The following is a 15,764-nucleotide window of genomic DNA, read 5'->3' as shown; positions in this document are numbered from 1 at the left end:
CAAGGCACTTGACTTTGAGGCTCACTTTTGTCTCTTTCCAAATGGGGATAACAGCACCTATTTCAAAACCTTGTCATGTGAATTAAATGAGATATATTTACATTAAGTTCTTAGAAGTGTGCCTGGCAATAGTCAGAGTTAATGAACAATATTATCAGTGGGTGGGTTTTCTTGTGCCTCCTTTTTCTTTCAAAGTTAACAGAAATTCAGCAGTGATTTGGGAACATCAGAAAATTTTTTTTGCTATTCTAAAGTTTTTAATATATGACATAAGATAGCTAGTAAGTCCATAGACAAAGAAGTAAAAATAATTCAGGAAGTCACTATTTTATGATGGGCTGACACTTTAAAACCCATAAAATGTAATTTTTGAATTCTTTAAATTGAGATGGCCATTTAAGAATTTAATCACAAATATGCCAGTGAAAAGCAAATGATTCTTTCAAGGAATTTTGGGCAATTAGAACTCAAAGCTTTCTTCTGTAAGACTTTCACTAAATCATGTGAGTATAAGATTGAGTTCCACAAGGCATGGCTCCCTTGTAGAATTACATTCTTCAGCAACCAAACCAGAAAAGGAAACTCGCCCAGAGCCAGCAGTTAGCTGAGAAAAACTTCAACTGAAAGAAATATTTAGGCTGGGCACAGTGGCTCATGTCTGTAATCCCAGCACTTTGGGGGACTGAGGTGGGAGGACTGCTTGAACTCAGGAGTTTGAGACCAGCCTGGACAACATAGGGAGACCACATCTCTACAAAAAGTTGAAAAATTAGCCAGGCTGGTGGCACACCCCTGTGGTCCCAGCTACTTAGGAGGCTGAGTCCAGAGGATCACTCGAGCCCAGGAGGTCGAGGCTGCAGTGAGCCATGATCACACCACTGCACTCCAGCCTGGGTGACAGAGACAATCTCAAAAAAAAAAAAGAGAGAGAAAATTTGTTCACCCTTTCACTCTAAAGCCATTATTTTCCAGTCTGATAAGTATGCTAAATATTTTCCATTTTTATTGCCCCCAATCAAATGCAATCTGTGTGATCATGTTGCTTTCTTCTAAGGTAGTAAATCACATGCTTCCCATGGCTTGTGGGTGGGAACTGGCGGCCAATATTATAAAAAAGAATTAGAAAGATTAGAAATAATTAGGATTCAAATTAGGGTTAGAAATAATTAAAAATGATTTTATTTGTGGAATGTATCAGAGACTGGCTTTCAATTAATTATGAAAAAGGAAACTGTAAGTATACCCAAAGCTCTGTGGCCTCCAACTGTCTCAGAAGAACAGGGAACTATAATGCAAAGTTGAAGAACTTCTGGGAAACTACTTTCAAGAACATCCCTGAAGGTAACGCTTTCATCTAAAAAGCTGGGATTCTTTATATGGCTCTAGGAACTCACAGAGCAGAAAACATTTGTTCTCATTATTCACTGAGATGATGATGAGCACAAGGAAGAAACGCTGTTAAAAAATAGATTTCACTTATGATGAAATCCCTGGCACTTCAGCCAAGAGACAGGGCAGTGAAGAAGGCTGAGCATCAACTCCCAGCTCAGTGGGTACAGGATGGCATGGGCCAGCCGTGTACCCTGGAGCACGTGTTCTTTCAGGAATGCTGGCCTAAGAAAGCTGAGACTTCTCAAGCATAGATCATTCATATTACCAAAAAGAACTTATAAAACGCAGTCATTTCATAGCCCTTCAACCAACGCATCTAGCCAGCAAGTACTTATCTACAGAAATGAGTATCTTTCCCTTTGTGGAAAGCTGTTCTCAAAGAATAAATCCCAGTTCAATAAAAAAAGGCTCAGAATGCATTATTAGCCCCATTTCCATTTTATAGATTACATTAACTGGAGAATATATATATATATTTTTTTCTTCAGAGATGGAGTCTCGCTCTGTTGCCCAGGCTGGAGTGCAATGGCATGATCTCGGCTCACTGCAACCTCCGCCTCCAGGGTTCAAGCAATTTTCCTGCCTCAGCCTCCCAAGAAGCTGGGACTACAGGCGCCCGCCAGCGCACCCACTAATTTTTGTATTTTTAGTAAAGACGGGGTTTCACTATATTGGTCAGGCTGGTTTCGAACTCCTGACCTTGTGATTCACCTGCCTCGGCCTCCCAAAGTGCTGGGATCTCAGGCATGAGCCACCGCACCCAGTCTTTTTTTTCCCCCCCTTTTTTTCCCAAGATGGAGTTTCGCTCTTATTGCCCAGGCTGGAGTGCAGTGGCGCAATGTTGGCTCACTGCGACCTCCACCTCCTAGGTTCAAGTGATTCTCCTGCCTCAGCCTCCCAAGTAGCTGGGATTACAGGCACGTGCCACCATGCCCAGCTAAATTTTTTTTTTTTTGCATTTTTAGCAGAGATGAGGTTTCACCACGTTGGCCAGGCTGGTCTCAAACTCCTGACCTCAGGTGATTCACCCACCTTGGTCTCTCAAAGTGCTGAGAATACAGGCATGGGCCACGGCGCCTGGACAAGAATATATTTTCTTAAGGCCATGAGATGAGTCATTAAAATTGGAAACAATTCAGATACACCAATCCCCCTTGCCTGGGGTAACATCCTATGTGCAGAATTACTGCAGCAGGTCCACTGCTGTGAAAACCTCCTCTTGGACTCCTTCCCCTACAGCCCATCTTGTGACCCAAAGCCCTAAAAGACACTGATACTTGTAACACTCTAACTGGGAACACTGATTTTCTTCTTGAAGGCAGGAACTTTTCTCTTATTTACATTTATATCCCCAGCACCCAGTAAGTTCTTAGTAAGTGTTTATGGAAAACACGCATAATTCTAAATGTTATAATATTCTCAACTCAATAATTTAATAATGGAACAAAATACTTAACATATACAGTGTTCTTGAACAGAAAAAAATTTTGGTGTCCCTTAATTTAACTCTCATTTTGAAGACGACAGCACTGAGTCCCAAAGGTTAAATGACTTAAGCAAGATGGCACAGCTGATTAAACAGCTAACACTAACATCAACTTTGGTTAGTCTGTTAACAAATATTTGCCAAATTCCTAATAAGACCAACTCTTATTCTTGGCCTGAAGACACACAGGTGAGTCAAAGTATCCAAGGTATCCACACACGGACTACCTTCTCATGGAGGAAAGATGGACATGAGCCCGCTTATTTAACAAGATATTCCAGGTTGTAGCTGCTATGAACAAAATAAAATAGGGCAGCGTGATGGAGATGCTGCTTAAACCAGGATCCAGGGAAGGCCTTTCTGAAGTGCAAGTTGAATAAGGGGAGAGCGGTAGTTATGTGAAGATCTGGGGAAAGAGAACACCCCCAGCAAGGCTGACAGCAAGTGCAAAGGCCCTGGACTGAAACAGAACATACTCAACCATGTGGAGAGTGGAGGAAAATGACATAATGAGGGGTCTAGATTTTATTCTGGTTGCAAAGGAAAGTGAGTTTTAAATAGGCAAGATGCGATTAAATTTCCATTTTACAAAAATTACTCTGCCAAGTGCAGAATGAACTATAGTGAGGCAAGATGGAGGCAGAGAGACCAGATGGAGGATACGGCCACGGCTCAGATTGGGTTCCTACTAATGGAGAATATCAGAAACGCTCTGATTCGAGATGTATTTTGGAGACAGAGATGATAGGAAGTATCATTTGATGGGCTAGGGAGAAAGGATTCATGAATGTCACTAACGTCTCTGGCCCCCAAAACCAGGTGGTGGTAAAGCCAATGAATGAGATGAGGAGCATAGCGGTGGCAGGCAGAAGATGGAACCCAGATTTTAATTTTGGCCATGTTAAGACTGAGATACCCAGCCAATGTGTCATATAGGAGCTCAGGGACTGGACTGGAGGTGTAGTGTGGGAGTCACCCCCATAGAGAGGGCTGGATAGGAAAGCACAAGAGAAAAAAGAAATGTGTAGAACTAACTATATCAATGTTCTCATGTAAACACTTACTTAGTGCAAGTGTTAGGAACTCACTTGGTGCCCAGGAAGCAATGGGGCTGCCGGCAAACCAGAAAGAAAAGGTTCCAAAGGGGACAGCAACTACTTGGCTCTCGCTGGAAGGTTGGCCCACACCTAGTTACCAGATCTAATCATTTTAGGGGAGAAGCTACATAACCATAATGTCACATAACACTTCCCAACTTTAAAGTGCTTACTATTAATTTTTAAGTGTTTTTTTTTTTTTTAACATTATGAAAAAAAAACAATGACATTTAGTTTAGCACCTCCTGGCAGTTCAGGGTGCCAGGATGACAAAAATGAGTATGATACAATCCTGACCTCATGATCTACTCAGAGGTCCGCTAGAGCTGACAAACTAAGGCAATAAACAGAGATAAAATCTCTACTACAGTGTATTCTGTACAATGATAGAGATATGCCCACATTAGCATGGGAACCCAGAAAAAGGATACTTAGGGTGGAGGAAGGGGAGACAGAAAGAATAGCAGGAACAAAAGCACACGGGTAAGAATTACAGCAAACAGGCGTAAATGGAGAGCTATCAGCAGCTCCCTGCTGCTGGAGAGGAAGGAGAAATACATTGGTTTTTCAGTGGTTTGGGAGATCAACAGGGGACAAGTCATTCTCAAATGTATACTTCTGCATAAACGAGAATACAAGATCATTCTTCTACCTTTGAGGCTATACATGTAATAATGTAGTGGTTCATATATAATGATATAAAGTGTTAATTCTTACTTCTACATAAGCACCAATACCTAAATGGTCACTTAAGGACCTTGTGCCTCATGGACTGTGACTGTCATGCTGTATCAGCAATGGTGGTTGGACGGTTGCTTGTACCTTTGCGGTGTTACTGCCTTCAGGTCTCTGCTGCTGCACTGATCTTTCCAATACAAATCCAACTACATCCCTCTCCTTTCTTTACCTGTCTGCCCTGCCAGATTCTGCACTCTCAGAGACTGTTTTTCATCTTGTAACCTAGTGTCAGGTGCCATCTGCTGAACAGAGGAAAAATACTCTCAAAAGCACCTTGCACTCATCACTTGGTCTGCAGTGTCACTGACTAAATTTATTAGATGCATACAGCTCCCATGGTCATTTAAGTAAGAAACAGAACTAAGACCTTATAGCTATCAATCTCTTACGTGTCATTACAGTATTAGTCTGCTCTATTCATCTAAATCTTAAACAAAATGTTAGCAAATCTAATGTCGGCAATGTATGAAAAAGATACTCATGACCAGGCTGATCACATCCGTTGCAAGGCTGGGTTAATCTTTGATAATTCATCAAAGTTCTACACATACTGTGTATTTTCCTTACACTTTTTTTTTTTTTTGAGACACGGTCTCATTCTGTTGCCCATACTGGAGTACCATGGCACAACTGTGGCTCACTGCACCCTCAACCTCCCAGGATCAAGCAATCCTCCCATCTCAGCTTCCTGAGTAGCTGGGATCACAGGCACACACCACCACACTGGGCTTTTTTTTTTTTTTTTGGTAGAGATGGGGTTTTGCCAAGTTCCTTGAGCTGGTCTTGAACTCCTGGGCTCAAGTGGTCCCTCATCTTGGCCACCCAAAGTGCTGGGACTACAGACATGAACCACCACACCTGACCTCAAAAACTTTTTTTAAAGCCATTTTTATATAAAGGCTACAGTATATTTCCCCCCAAAGTTGAAAAGCACTTTTCTCATGGCTAGCTAGAATGAATACTTAAATGCACTGTTTTTCCAGACTGATGATTTTCAGGACAAACCTGAAGCCAGAAATAGTACTAATACTCAACACCAAGTATATGTATGTGCAGAGGCTTGGGGAGGCATATGGGATTTAAATTTGAAATTTGTTGCTAAACCCACCAAAACAGAATGAATCAGGAGATCTGCAGAAGGAATCCTACTCGAAAAATGGTGAACCATCCAATAATCAATTAAAAATACCCTAGAACAAAATTAAGTTGCAATCTAGTAGATTACATCAAAGGTGAGAAAAAGTATTAACTTAGACTAGATTATCTTCATAGAGTCTCGGAAACAGAAAGCCAAATAGCAAGAAAGGGGGCGGAGCTTTTTCACAGAAAGGAGGACGACGTTCTGTGATGTGGGGGAATTACGGAGGCCACTGGAGAAAACTGGTACTCTTACTGTTAAACAGAAATAGTTTGGAAGCCAGGATGAAGTATCTCCTCAGAAAATCCAAATTCCTGTGTTGATTAATATCTTATTCATCACACAACAACTGTTTCCCAACTGGGCTGCCAAGATATACACTTTCACGTCATTCTGCTGCTCAGACCCCACCAATGACTTCCTATCTTACTCAAGTCTTACGAGGACCTGCAAGTCCCATATAATCTGCTCCCTCACTACCTCTTGGACTTCAGTTTCTAAGATGCTCTCAACTGTTCACTCAACTGGAGCCGCACTGGCCCCCTGTTCTTACACAGGCCAGCTACAGTCTCTCCTGAGAATTTTGTGTGTACTGTTTAGAATTCTCTTCTTCCAGATAATCCTACAGCTTGTTCCTCATACCTTTGGGTCTCTGCTCAAATGTCACCTTGCATTAGCAAAGTCTTCTCAACCATGCCCCCTGTGCCTTAAGACCTTTCCCCCAAGTCACTCTCTATATGACCCTTAGCTTTTTTCTCTGTAGTTCTCAACACACCTGATATGTTTACATTGGTGTTTTTATTTTCTGTCTTATCCCACCAGAATGTAAACTCTACAAGAGCAAGAATTTAGTTAAGTTCACTGCAGTATCCCCAGTGCCTGACACACGGTAGGTATTCAATAAATATCTGTTGAATGAGTGAATAAATAGGACAAGGACTAACAGACATGAAACTTCTAACGTCATCCAGGCATCTATCCTAGTATACATCAATAAACTAGCTTTTACATTTATATATCCTATATTAATATATGTCAGTCCCAAAAATTTGATCAACCCTAGCTACACAAACAAACTGAATTTCTGAACCTATCAACCTCAGACTGCTGACTTTGTTGATTCCACCAAGATACCATCACTAGATGAGGCCCCAGTCTAGATGGCCAGCCAGGCTCACTCTACGACATCACTCTAACTAAAAAAAGAAACTCACCTGTGCAATAATGGAAAGAATGCCAAGGACTGCTATAAACGCTGCAACACTTTCTGGTGAAAATTTCATTATCTAGAAGAGTTTCCAGAAAAGGTAACATTAATGAATACAAATGTATACCAGATAGAAAACTAATGCAGCTACTTGTACATTAACATTAAATGGGCCAGAAAAAAATAAATGTAATTCATTTATAAACAAAGAATTCCTCAGAGGAAATGCAACAAATCTTAGCATACTAAAAATGCCTACTTATCCATGGTGGGTCCCTCAGTGTGGATATACTACATTGGAGATACTTATCAAGAACTCAGAATCATTTTACAAATAAATATTGCAGTATTTTGTGCATTTTACATGTATTGGTTAAAGGCTTGATTTCTGTCTAGTGAGACTAGTGTCAAGGAGAAAAAAACTCGTTTTTGCTCTCATTTTGGCTAGTTGCTCTACTTACATATGCTCCAAATCACAAAGAAGCTGGAGCAGGTGAAGGGGTTAAATCATCCCGTCACTTCTACAACCAACAAATAAACTCAAACCACCTATATGGACAGGGAAAACTAACTTTCTTAGACAGAAATAAGCCAAAATCTTAATATACCAAATACCCCCATAAGAAATGCACAAGGAATATCAGCCACATGGAACAGGAGGTTAAGTCTAGTGGACTAAATGGTATTCTTTTTTTTTTTTTTTTATTTTGAGACAGAGTTTTGCTCTTGTTGCCCAGGCTGGAGTGCAATGGCACAATCTCGGCTCACTGCAGCCTCCGCCTCCCAGGTTCAAGCGATTCTCCTGCCTCAGTCTCCCAAGTAGCTGGGATGACAGGTGCCCGCCACTATGCCTGGCTAGTTTTTGTATTTTTAGTAGACACAGGGTTTTGCCATGTTGGCCAGGCTGGTCTTGATCTCCGGACCTCAGGTGATCTGCCCACCTTGGCCTCCCAAAGTGCTGAGATTACAGGCGTGGGCCACTATGCCAAGCCCACTGATATTCATCTTTAAAGGCCACTACTATTATAGTTCTCTCAAGATTCAGTATTTTTATAAAGCACTGGACAATGAAGGAAAAGTCCACCTCCGTGGAAGAGGATTTTACCTGTCTGAGGTATAGAAAAAAGCTGGAATATTGGCCTGCCTCCGGTAGGTAGGAGAGAAACACCGTGATGCAGATAAGCAGCACTATGGAATCTTGGCCGACTTTTTTTAAGGACTAGAACAAGAAAAAGACTGATTGATATAAGGTTTTATGTCAAAACTACTGAACTGTTCTTAAGAATATGCAGAGATTCCTTTTGGCACTGTACGCATGGACAACTAGTTGTCCTTTATAGTTTATTTCATATTCCCCAAACTATTCTGAAAAACATTTCAAAATGTTAAAAGAAAAACCCAAGATGTTTTCCCAAAAGAAACATCCACAACAAAATATTAATGCTGCACTGAATCATGCACTTTTTTATCAAGGAGAAGGAAAAAGTATAAACTTACCGCAAAAGGGTCAGCTTGTTCCCAGGAAATGGGTGCTCCCCAGGATGCTGGCCGCATCTTCTCAGGCAACGACTCTGGCACAGCAACAAGGATAAAACAAATATCTAGCAAAGCGATTGCCGTAGCTAAGACCACCACCAAGCTGTCCCCATATACTCGTCCAAGATAAGCTCCAATTGCAGGACTGGTGACTAAACTTGCAGCAAATGTTGCTGAAACCTGCAATAAATTAAGGATAGATAGAGATTAGTCAGGATACCTTTTTTCTTCAACACCACGTAACTCCTTTCATAATCTTGATTTATGTCAGAACTTCTGTTGCACACCCTCCCTTTTCTCTTCCTGTGTCATTTATCTTTTTTTTTTGTGGGGGCAAGAGGGCGGAGCTGGGTCCCTCTGTCACCCAGGCTGCAGTGCAGTGGTGCCGTCGTGGCTCACGGTAGTCTTGATCTTTCAGGCTCAAGAGATCCTCCTGCCCAAAGATCTCCTGATGGGGCTACAGGCGCACACCACCATGCCCACCTAATTTTGTGTATTTTTTATAGAGATGGAAGTCTCACTATGTTGCCCAGGCTACTCTCGAACTCCTGAGCTCAAGCGATCCTCCCACCTCAGCCTCCAAAAGTGCTAGGAGTACAGGTATGAGACACCAAGCCTGGCCCCACTTTTCTTATACATCTCCTTTGACAGGAAAAGTAAAGAATTAGATTCTTGCCTAAAAAACAGCCTGGGCAACATGGAGAAATCCTGTCTGTACAAAAAAAAAAAAAAAAAGAAAAATTAGCTGGGCATGGTGGTGTGCACTTGTAGTCCCAGCTACTTCAGAGGTTGAGGTGGCAGAATTCCTTTGAGCCAGAAAGGCAGAGGTTGCAGTGAGCCATGACAGCACCACTGCACTCCAGCCATGGTGACAGAGTGAGACCCCATCTCAAAAATAAATGATAGCCTCTCAGGACACTGTCTTCAAACTTCTAAGCCCTTGAAGCCGCCCTCTGTTCCAATAAATCCTATTGGCAAATTCATAGGTAAAACAGATTGTTTAAGAAGACTGGGTGTGGTGGCTCATGCCTGTAATCTCAGCACTTGGGGAGGCCAAGGTGGGAGGACTACTTGAAGCCAGAAGTCTGTGACCAGCCTGGGCAACACAGCAAGACCCCACCTCTATTTAAATTGTTTAACTCTTTTAGTTGAGGAAGGGTTGAGGGCCTGGGCACTGTACAAACGCCCCTCCTTGACTGCCAGTCCTGCTAGTCCTTAGGGGAGGGGTGTCCAATCTTTTCGCTTCCCTGGGCCACACATAAAATACACTAACACTAACAATAGCTGATGAGCTTAAAGAAAAAAAAAACCGCATAATGTTTTAAGCAAGTTTATGAATTTCTGTTGGGCCATGTGTGCAGCCTGTGGGCCACGGGTTGGACAAGCTTGCTTTAGGGCATCTCCATAAACCCTAAAGGGCTCTCTGTGAAAGGAGTCTAAAACCCACTGCACTAAGGAAATCCAATTTCATTGTGACTTTTCCAATATTAAAATTAAATGAACTTTTATCTTGATACATACTGAAGGGCTAGCTGAAATAAAGCTTAAAGACTTTGAGGTTCCTCTTCTCATCAATAATACGTTAAGCCCTGGAACAAAACTGAACTTGGTAATCTTTTTAGTTGGTAGGGTTAGGAAGAATGAAATCATAGAAGGAACATCTCTAAAACTCTGAGGAAGTCTATTTTTTAAGCCTGGTGAAGATGAAGATTGAAGTTGAAAAGGACACAAGCAGAGCAAACCTGTTAACCTCAGACATTTCTAGCCTACTGGACAACAGCCTACCAATTAGCAGATGTGATAGCAGGTAACACTTCCTAAAAATAGCACTCTTAGGTGAGGTGGCACCTGCCTATATTCCCAGCTACTCAGGAGGCTGAGGTGGGAGATCACTTGATCCCAAGAGTGAGTCCAGTCTGGGCAACATAGTAACACCCTGTCTCGAAAGGAAAGAGGAAAGGAAAGCAAAGGGAAAAGGAAAAGAAAAAGGGGAAAGAAGAGGAGCAGAGAGAAAAGGAGAGGAGGAGAAAGGAAAAGGGGAAAGGGAAGAGAAAAGGGGAAGGAAAGGGTTAAAAAAAGGGAAAAGGTAAGGAAAAGGGGAAAGGGGAAGGGAAAAGAAAAGAAAAAGAAAAAAGAAGGGAAGGGGAAAGGAAAGGGAAAAGGGGAAGGGAAAGGAAAGGGAAAAGGGGGGGGGAAAGGAAAGGAAAGGGGGGGGAAAGAAAGGAAGGGAAGGGGAGGGGACGGAATGAAAGAGGGAAAGGGGGGGAAAGGAAAGGGAAAAGGGGAGGGGAAAGGAAAGGAAAAGGGGAGGAAAGGAAAGGGGGAGGGAAAGGAAAGGGAAAAGGGGAAGGGAAAGGAAAGGGAAAAGGGAGGGAAAAGGAAAGGAAAGGGAGGGGAAAGGGAGCAAAGAAAGGGAACGGGAATGTAAAGAGGGAATAAAGGAACAGAAAGGTGATTGAAAATTTATAAGTCCTCTTGAAGGGAGGGGAAGGGAAGGACAAAGGAAAGGGAAAGCGAAGAGAAGGAAAGGAAAAAGAATCATATTCTTTCAAAACATAATTGGAGATTAATGTTGGAATTTTATTCTGTTTCTATGCCATTTTTGACTTTTGAATGGAGAACTTAAACTTCACAAGAATGCTTACTTGCAACTCTATTGCTTAAGGCAAGCAATTCAATGTTCAAAGGTCAATTATTTGAACAAATACATAAAATTTCAAACATCTAGCTATCAATCAAATGTCCATCAACTTGTGAATGGATAAGAATATACTACATAGCAATCAAAAAAACTACTGGCCAGGTGCAGTGGCTCACGCCTGTAATTCCAGCACTTTGGGAGGCTGAGACGGGTGGATCATTTGAGTTTAGGAGTTTGAGACCATCCTGGGCAACATGGTGAAACTCCATCACTACAAAACATACAAAAATTAGTCGTCCCAGCTACTCGGGAGGCTGAGGTGGGAGGATCACTTGAGGCAGGGAGGCAGAGGGAGAGAGAGGCTGCAGTGAGCTGTAATGGCACCACTGCACTCCAGCCTGGGCAAGAGAGTGAGACCCTGTCTCAAGAAGAAAAAAATTAGCTGGGCATGGTGGATCACGCCTGAGGTCTCAGCTGCTTTGGAGGCTGAGGCAGGAGGACAGCTTGAGCCCAGGAAGCCAAGGCTTCCGTGAGCCGTGATCATGCCACTGCACTCCAGCCTGGGTGATAGAGCAGGACCCTGTCTCAAAAAAAAAAAAAAAAAAAGAGAAAAACAGAACCTATTGATCTACAGCATCAACATGGATAAATCTCAAAAGATTATGCTAAGTGAAAGAAGCTAGACACAAAAGATGTTTTGTATTATTTCATTTATATGAAGTTTCCAGAAAAGGCAAACCCATGGTGACAGAAACTAAACTGTTGGTTGCTTGGGGTCATAGGTGGAGCATGGGGATAGATAGCAAACAGGGCTTAGGGAACTGTTCTATAACTGGGTTGTGGTGGTTTTTTAAATGGCATTTAATATATTCACATGTGGGCCAGGCACCGTGGCTCACGTCTATAATCCCAACACTTCGGGAGGCTGAGGCAGGCGGATCACAAGGTCAGGAGTTCAAGACAAGCCTGGCCAATATGGCGAAACCCTGTCTCTAGTAATGGCATGGTGGTGGGCGCCTGTAGTCCCAGCTACTTGGGAGGCTGAGGCAGGAGAATCATTTGAACCCAGGAGGCGGAGGTTGCAGTGAGCTGTGATCGCACCACTGCACTCCAGCCTGGGTAACACAGTGAGGCTCCATCTCAACAAAAAAAACAACAAAAAAAATACACACACACACACACACACACACACATATAGATATATATATATTCACATGTGGTAGTCATTTTGTTATTGCAGCCCTGGTGTGGTTTCAGAGGGACCCAGATCTCAGCAGGGCTCTGGCACAAGTGTGGGGAAAGGGATAATAGTTCTCACTATGAGGGTCACTGAAAACATTTGAGGGCACTTACAGAGATCACATTTGCGATACAGTGAGCAAAAGTCAGAGTACAGTTGTTTCATGTCATTTCCCTTCTCAATTCTCCCCACTTGGTAGCTATTTCTTTCTGCTCAGAAAAAAGATCACAAGGGTCACCCCGCACGCCCCAACCCCCTTTTTTTCAGACAGGTCTCACTCTGTGGCTCATGCTGGAGTGCAGTGGTGCGATCACAGTTCACTGCAGCCTCAACCTCTCAGGCTCAAGTGATCCTCTCACCTAAGCCTCCCAAGTAGCTGGAACTACAGGCACACACCACCACACCCGGCTAATTTTCAATGTTTCTGTATAGATGGGGTCTTACTCTGTTGCCCAGGCTAGTCTCAAACTCCTGGGCTCAAACAATCCTCCTGCCTCAGCCTCCCAAAGTGCTGGGATTACAAGCCACTGCACCTGGCCCTCCAACTTTTTTTTTTAAGAGACAAGGTCTCGCTCTGTACCCCAGACTGGAGTGTAGTGGCATGACCTTACTGCAGCCTCAAAATCCTGGCCTCAAGCAATCCTCCTGCCTTGGCCTCCCAAACCGGTGGTGTTACAGGCACATGCCACTGTGCTCAGCCACTTCCCCATGTTTTTTCTGCATCCATATTATTTCTAGAAGATTTAAGTTTCCTTTTTTTTCTTCCCCCCCAGAACATGTCTTAATACACAGAACCTTCAGATTGAAAATTGTTAATTTCAAAACTTTGGCTATGGGAAAATAAATTACTTCAGTCAAAAAACAAACCCCAAATTGGGTTATGGTGTTGTTTGCACAACTGTATAAATTTACTAACATTCACTGAACTATACTCACAAAAAGGATAAATTTTATGGTATGTAAACCATAGCTTAATCAGACGATTTTTAAAAAATCCTGGCTATCCAGTCTCATATCATTTAATGTTCCAAATTTACAACTGAAATTATTAGTTCTTTTTCTTTTTACTTTTTTTTTTTTTTAAATAGAGACAAGGTTTCACCATGTTGGCCAGGCTGGTCTCGAACTCCTGATCTCAAGTCATCTGCCTGCCTCGGCCTCCCAAAGTGCTGAGATTACAGGTGTGAGTCACCAAACAAGCCAGAAATCATTAGTTCTTTTTCTAAGTTTCTCTCTATAGGTGTTTTCTTCCCATAAATCTTATGATTCTTCATTATAATGTCCTTTGAATCAGAAATCAGTCCCTTTTAAAACTAATTCAGCCCAACACAATATTCGGTCCTTATTTATCAAAAAGTGTTTGTCTCACATTTATTGAAATGCATCACTGTCCTATTTCAGGCTATTCAGTAGTGATCTATTATTGTGCCTATAGTGGTCATTCTATTAGTAGGCTTTTTTCCTTTAATTCCTAGATTTGATAGATGACAGATTATACTGCCATAATTTAGTTTGCCAAAAGAGTGTTCAGGAGTTGGCAAACTACCACTATGGCAAAATCTGGCTAAGTGGTTCTTACGTTCTTAAAGAGTTTATAAACATAAATACACATGCAAAAACAAAAGAATGAGACAGAGACTATACGTGGCCCACGAAGCCACAAAAAAAGGTTTGCGGAACCCTGAGCTAGATGTTAGCCTGCTGTATTCTAGATTAGACATTAAGTGAGTAGTGACTTTTTTAAACTCTTGACATACTAAATAATTCTTATTTTTAGGATGCTGTCAAAAAGAACTCTACAAGGTAAAATATACTATAATTTCAATTCTGATATGTGACTTATAAACATCTCCTGAATGAAAAGTATCAAAACTTACATAGCCTCACAGTACAAAAAAATTTTAAATGTAGTCTAATGAACGATTTTATTACAAAACATATTTTACGTAAAAATCTTGTAATGCAAAGGTTTGCACTCCTTTTATCTACCTTAAAAACAAGGCATTTCTCAGCAGGTACAAAAGGTATAGAATAAACATACATACCAGTCCATAAGCCATACTTCTTTCATGCTCTTGAGTTATATCTGCTACGTATGCAAATACCACAGAAAAAGTCACTGCAAAAACCCCAGAAACAGAGATAACAGCGAAGTACCACCTAGGAATGAAAGATAACAAGAAATGGTTAGAGCAATTACCATTATTTTAATCTTTCATTTTTATAAGTTAATTAGGAGTAAGAGCAGCTCATGTCAGTCAACAGTTTACTAGGATAGTTCATGGATTAATTCTTCCATAAATATAAGCCACAGATATGAAAACATAGGGCTACAAGGAGCTCTTCAACAGCAGCTCAGCTACTCTACAGGAATACTTAAAATTAGATCATGTATTCAGGCAAATCTTTTGACCAACTGTTGAACTGTTAAGTGGTTTTGTTTTTTCTGCCAAAAACAGCAACAAACTAAAGTCTATTATAATCCATCCATTACTGTTTTTCATCACTAGATAAAAAACAAAATGCAGTAAACAAGACTGAGGAACAAGTTTCTTCGTATTTATCTTGAGCCTCTATATAGTAACTAATTGTTTTCCATAAGTTATCTTTAGCTTTTCAAATGCTGGCAAAACAAATAACTCAAGTTTCACACAGAAAAAACCTATATGGCAGTGTCCAGTGTTAATAAAACTGAGAATAGACAGTTACTATAAAGAGTGAACAAAATACTTAAAAAGCAAATTATATTTTGCTATAAATAATTCCAAAATATCCAGCTGGGAATAAGAAGTTTCTATTGTAATACTGACGTTTACTTTCTGAAAATCATACATGATCATAATGAACTTTCAAAATATCATTTCACCAAGACTACGACTACTAAAATTTTTCTAACACACCGCTTAACACAGCAAATTCTTTGTTCATTCTATGTTCAATCTTTGGTAAGATTTCATGTGCATGAGTGGCCTTCATCAAAGGCTTGGTCTATTAGAGTTGTATCTCATCTATGAGAAGAAAATCCTACCCCACATAAACCTGTGGGCCATTGTAGATAACACCATGGAAACAAAGCCTATCCATGATGTAGAACTAACTAACATTAATACTCAGTGGAGTAAAAAGCACATTAGTCAGAATAAATCTACAACCAAATTGGGCTCCGACTTTAGGACAATTATTTCCTTTTTGTTAGCTTTCCTTCCCTTGCCTCCTGAATGAAAAAACAAAAAAAACTGGTTTTAATCAAGGTGACCTTGAGTCCAGCCTCTTGTAACTAGGAGCAGCA

General features: G+C 41.2%; 1 protein-coding gene across 1 annotated transcript in view; it reads right to left on the bottom strand.

The window, feature by feature from the left end:
• MFSD14A (major facilitator superfamily domain containing 14A) overlaps window positions 1-15,764 on the bottom strand; it is a 48,061-nt gene that overhangs the window by 6,814 nt on the left and 25,483 nt on the right. Inside the window, exons 5-8 of the mRNA XM_010377225.2 lie at window positions 14,521-14,635; window positions 8,556-8,774; window positions 8,164-8,277; window positions 7,066-7,137 (exon numbers count right to left, since the gene is read on the bottom strand). Coding sequence (XP_010375527.1) covers window positions 7,066-7,137; window positions 8,164-8,277; window positions 8,556-8,774; window positions 14,521-14,635 — 520 coding nt within the window. The remainder of the gene's footprint in view (window positions 1-7,065; window positions 7,138-8,163; window positions 8,278-8,555; window positions 8,775-14,520; window positions 14,636-15,764) is intronic.

The sequence above is a fragment of the Rhinopithecus roxellana genome, chromosome 8 (genome assembly GCF_007565055.1).
Source record: "Rhinopithecus roxellana isolate Shanxi Qingling chromosome 8, ASM756505v1, whole genome shotgun sequence".
Taxonomy (NCBI): Eukaryota; Metazoa; Chordata; class Mammalia; order Primates; family Cercopithecidae; genus Rhinopithecus; species Rhinopithecus roxellana.
This window is presented reverse-complemented; position numbering and strand designations above follow the sequence as displayed.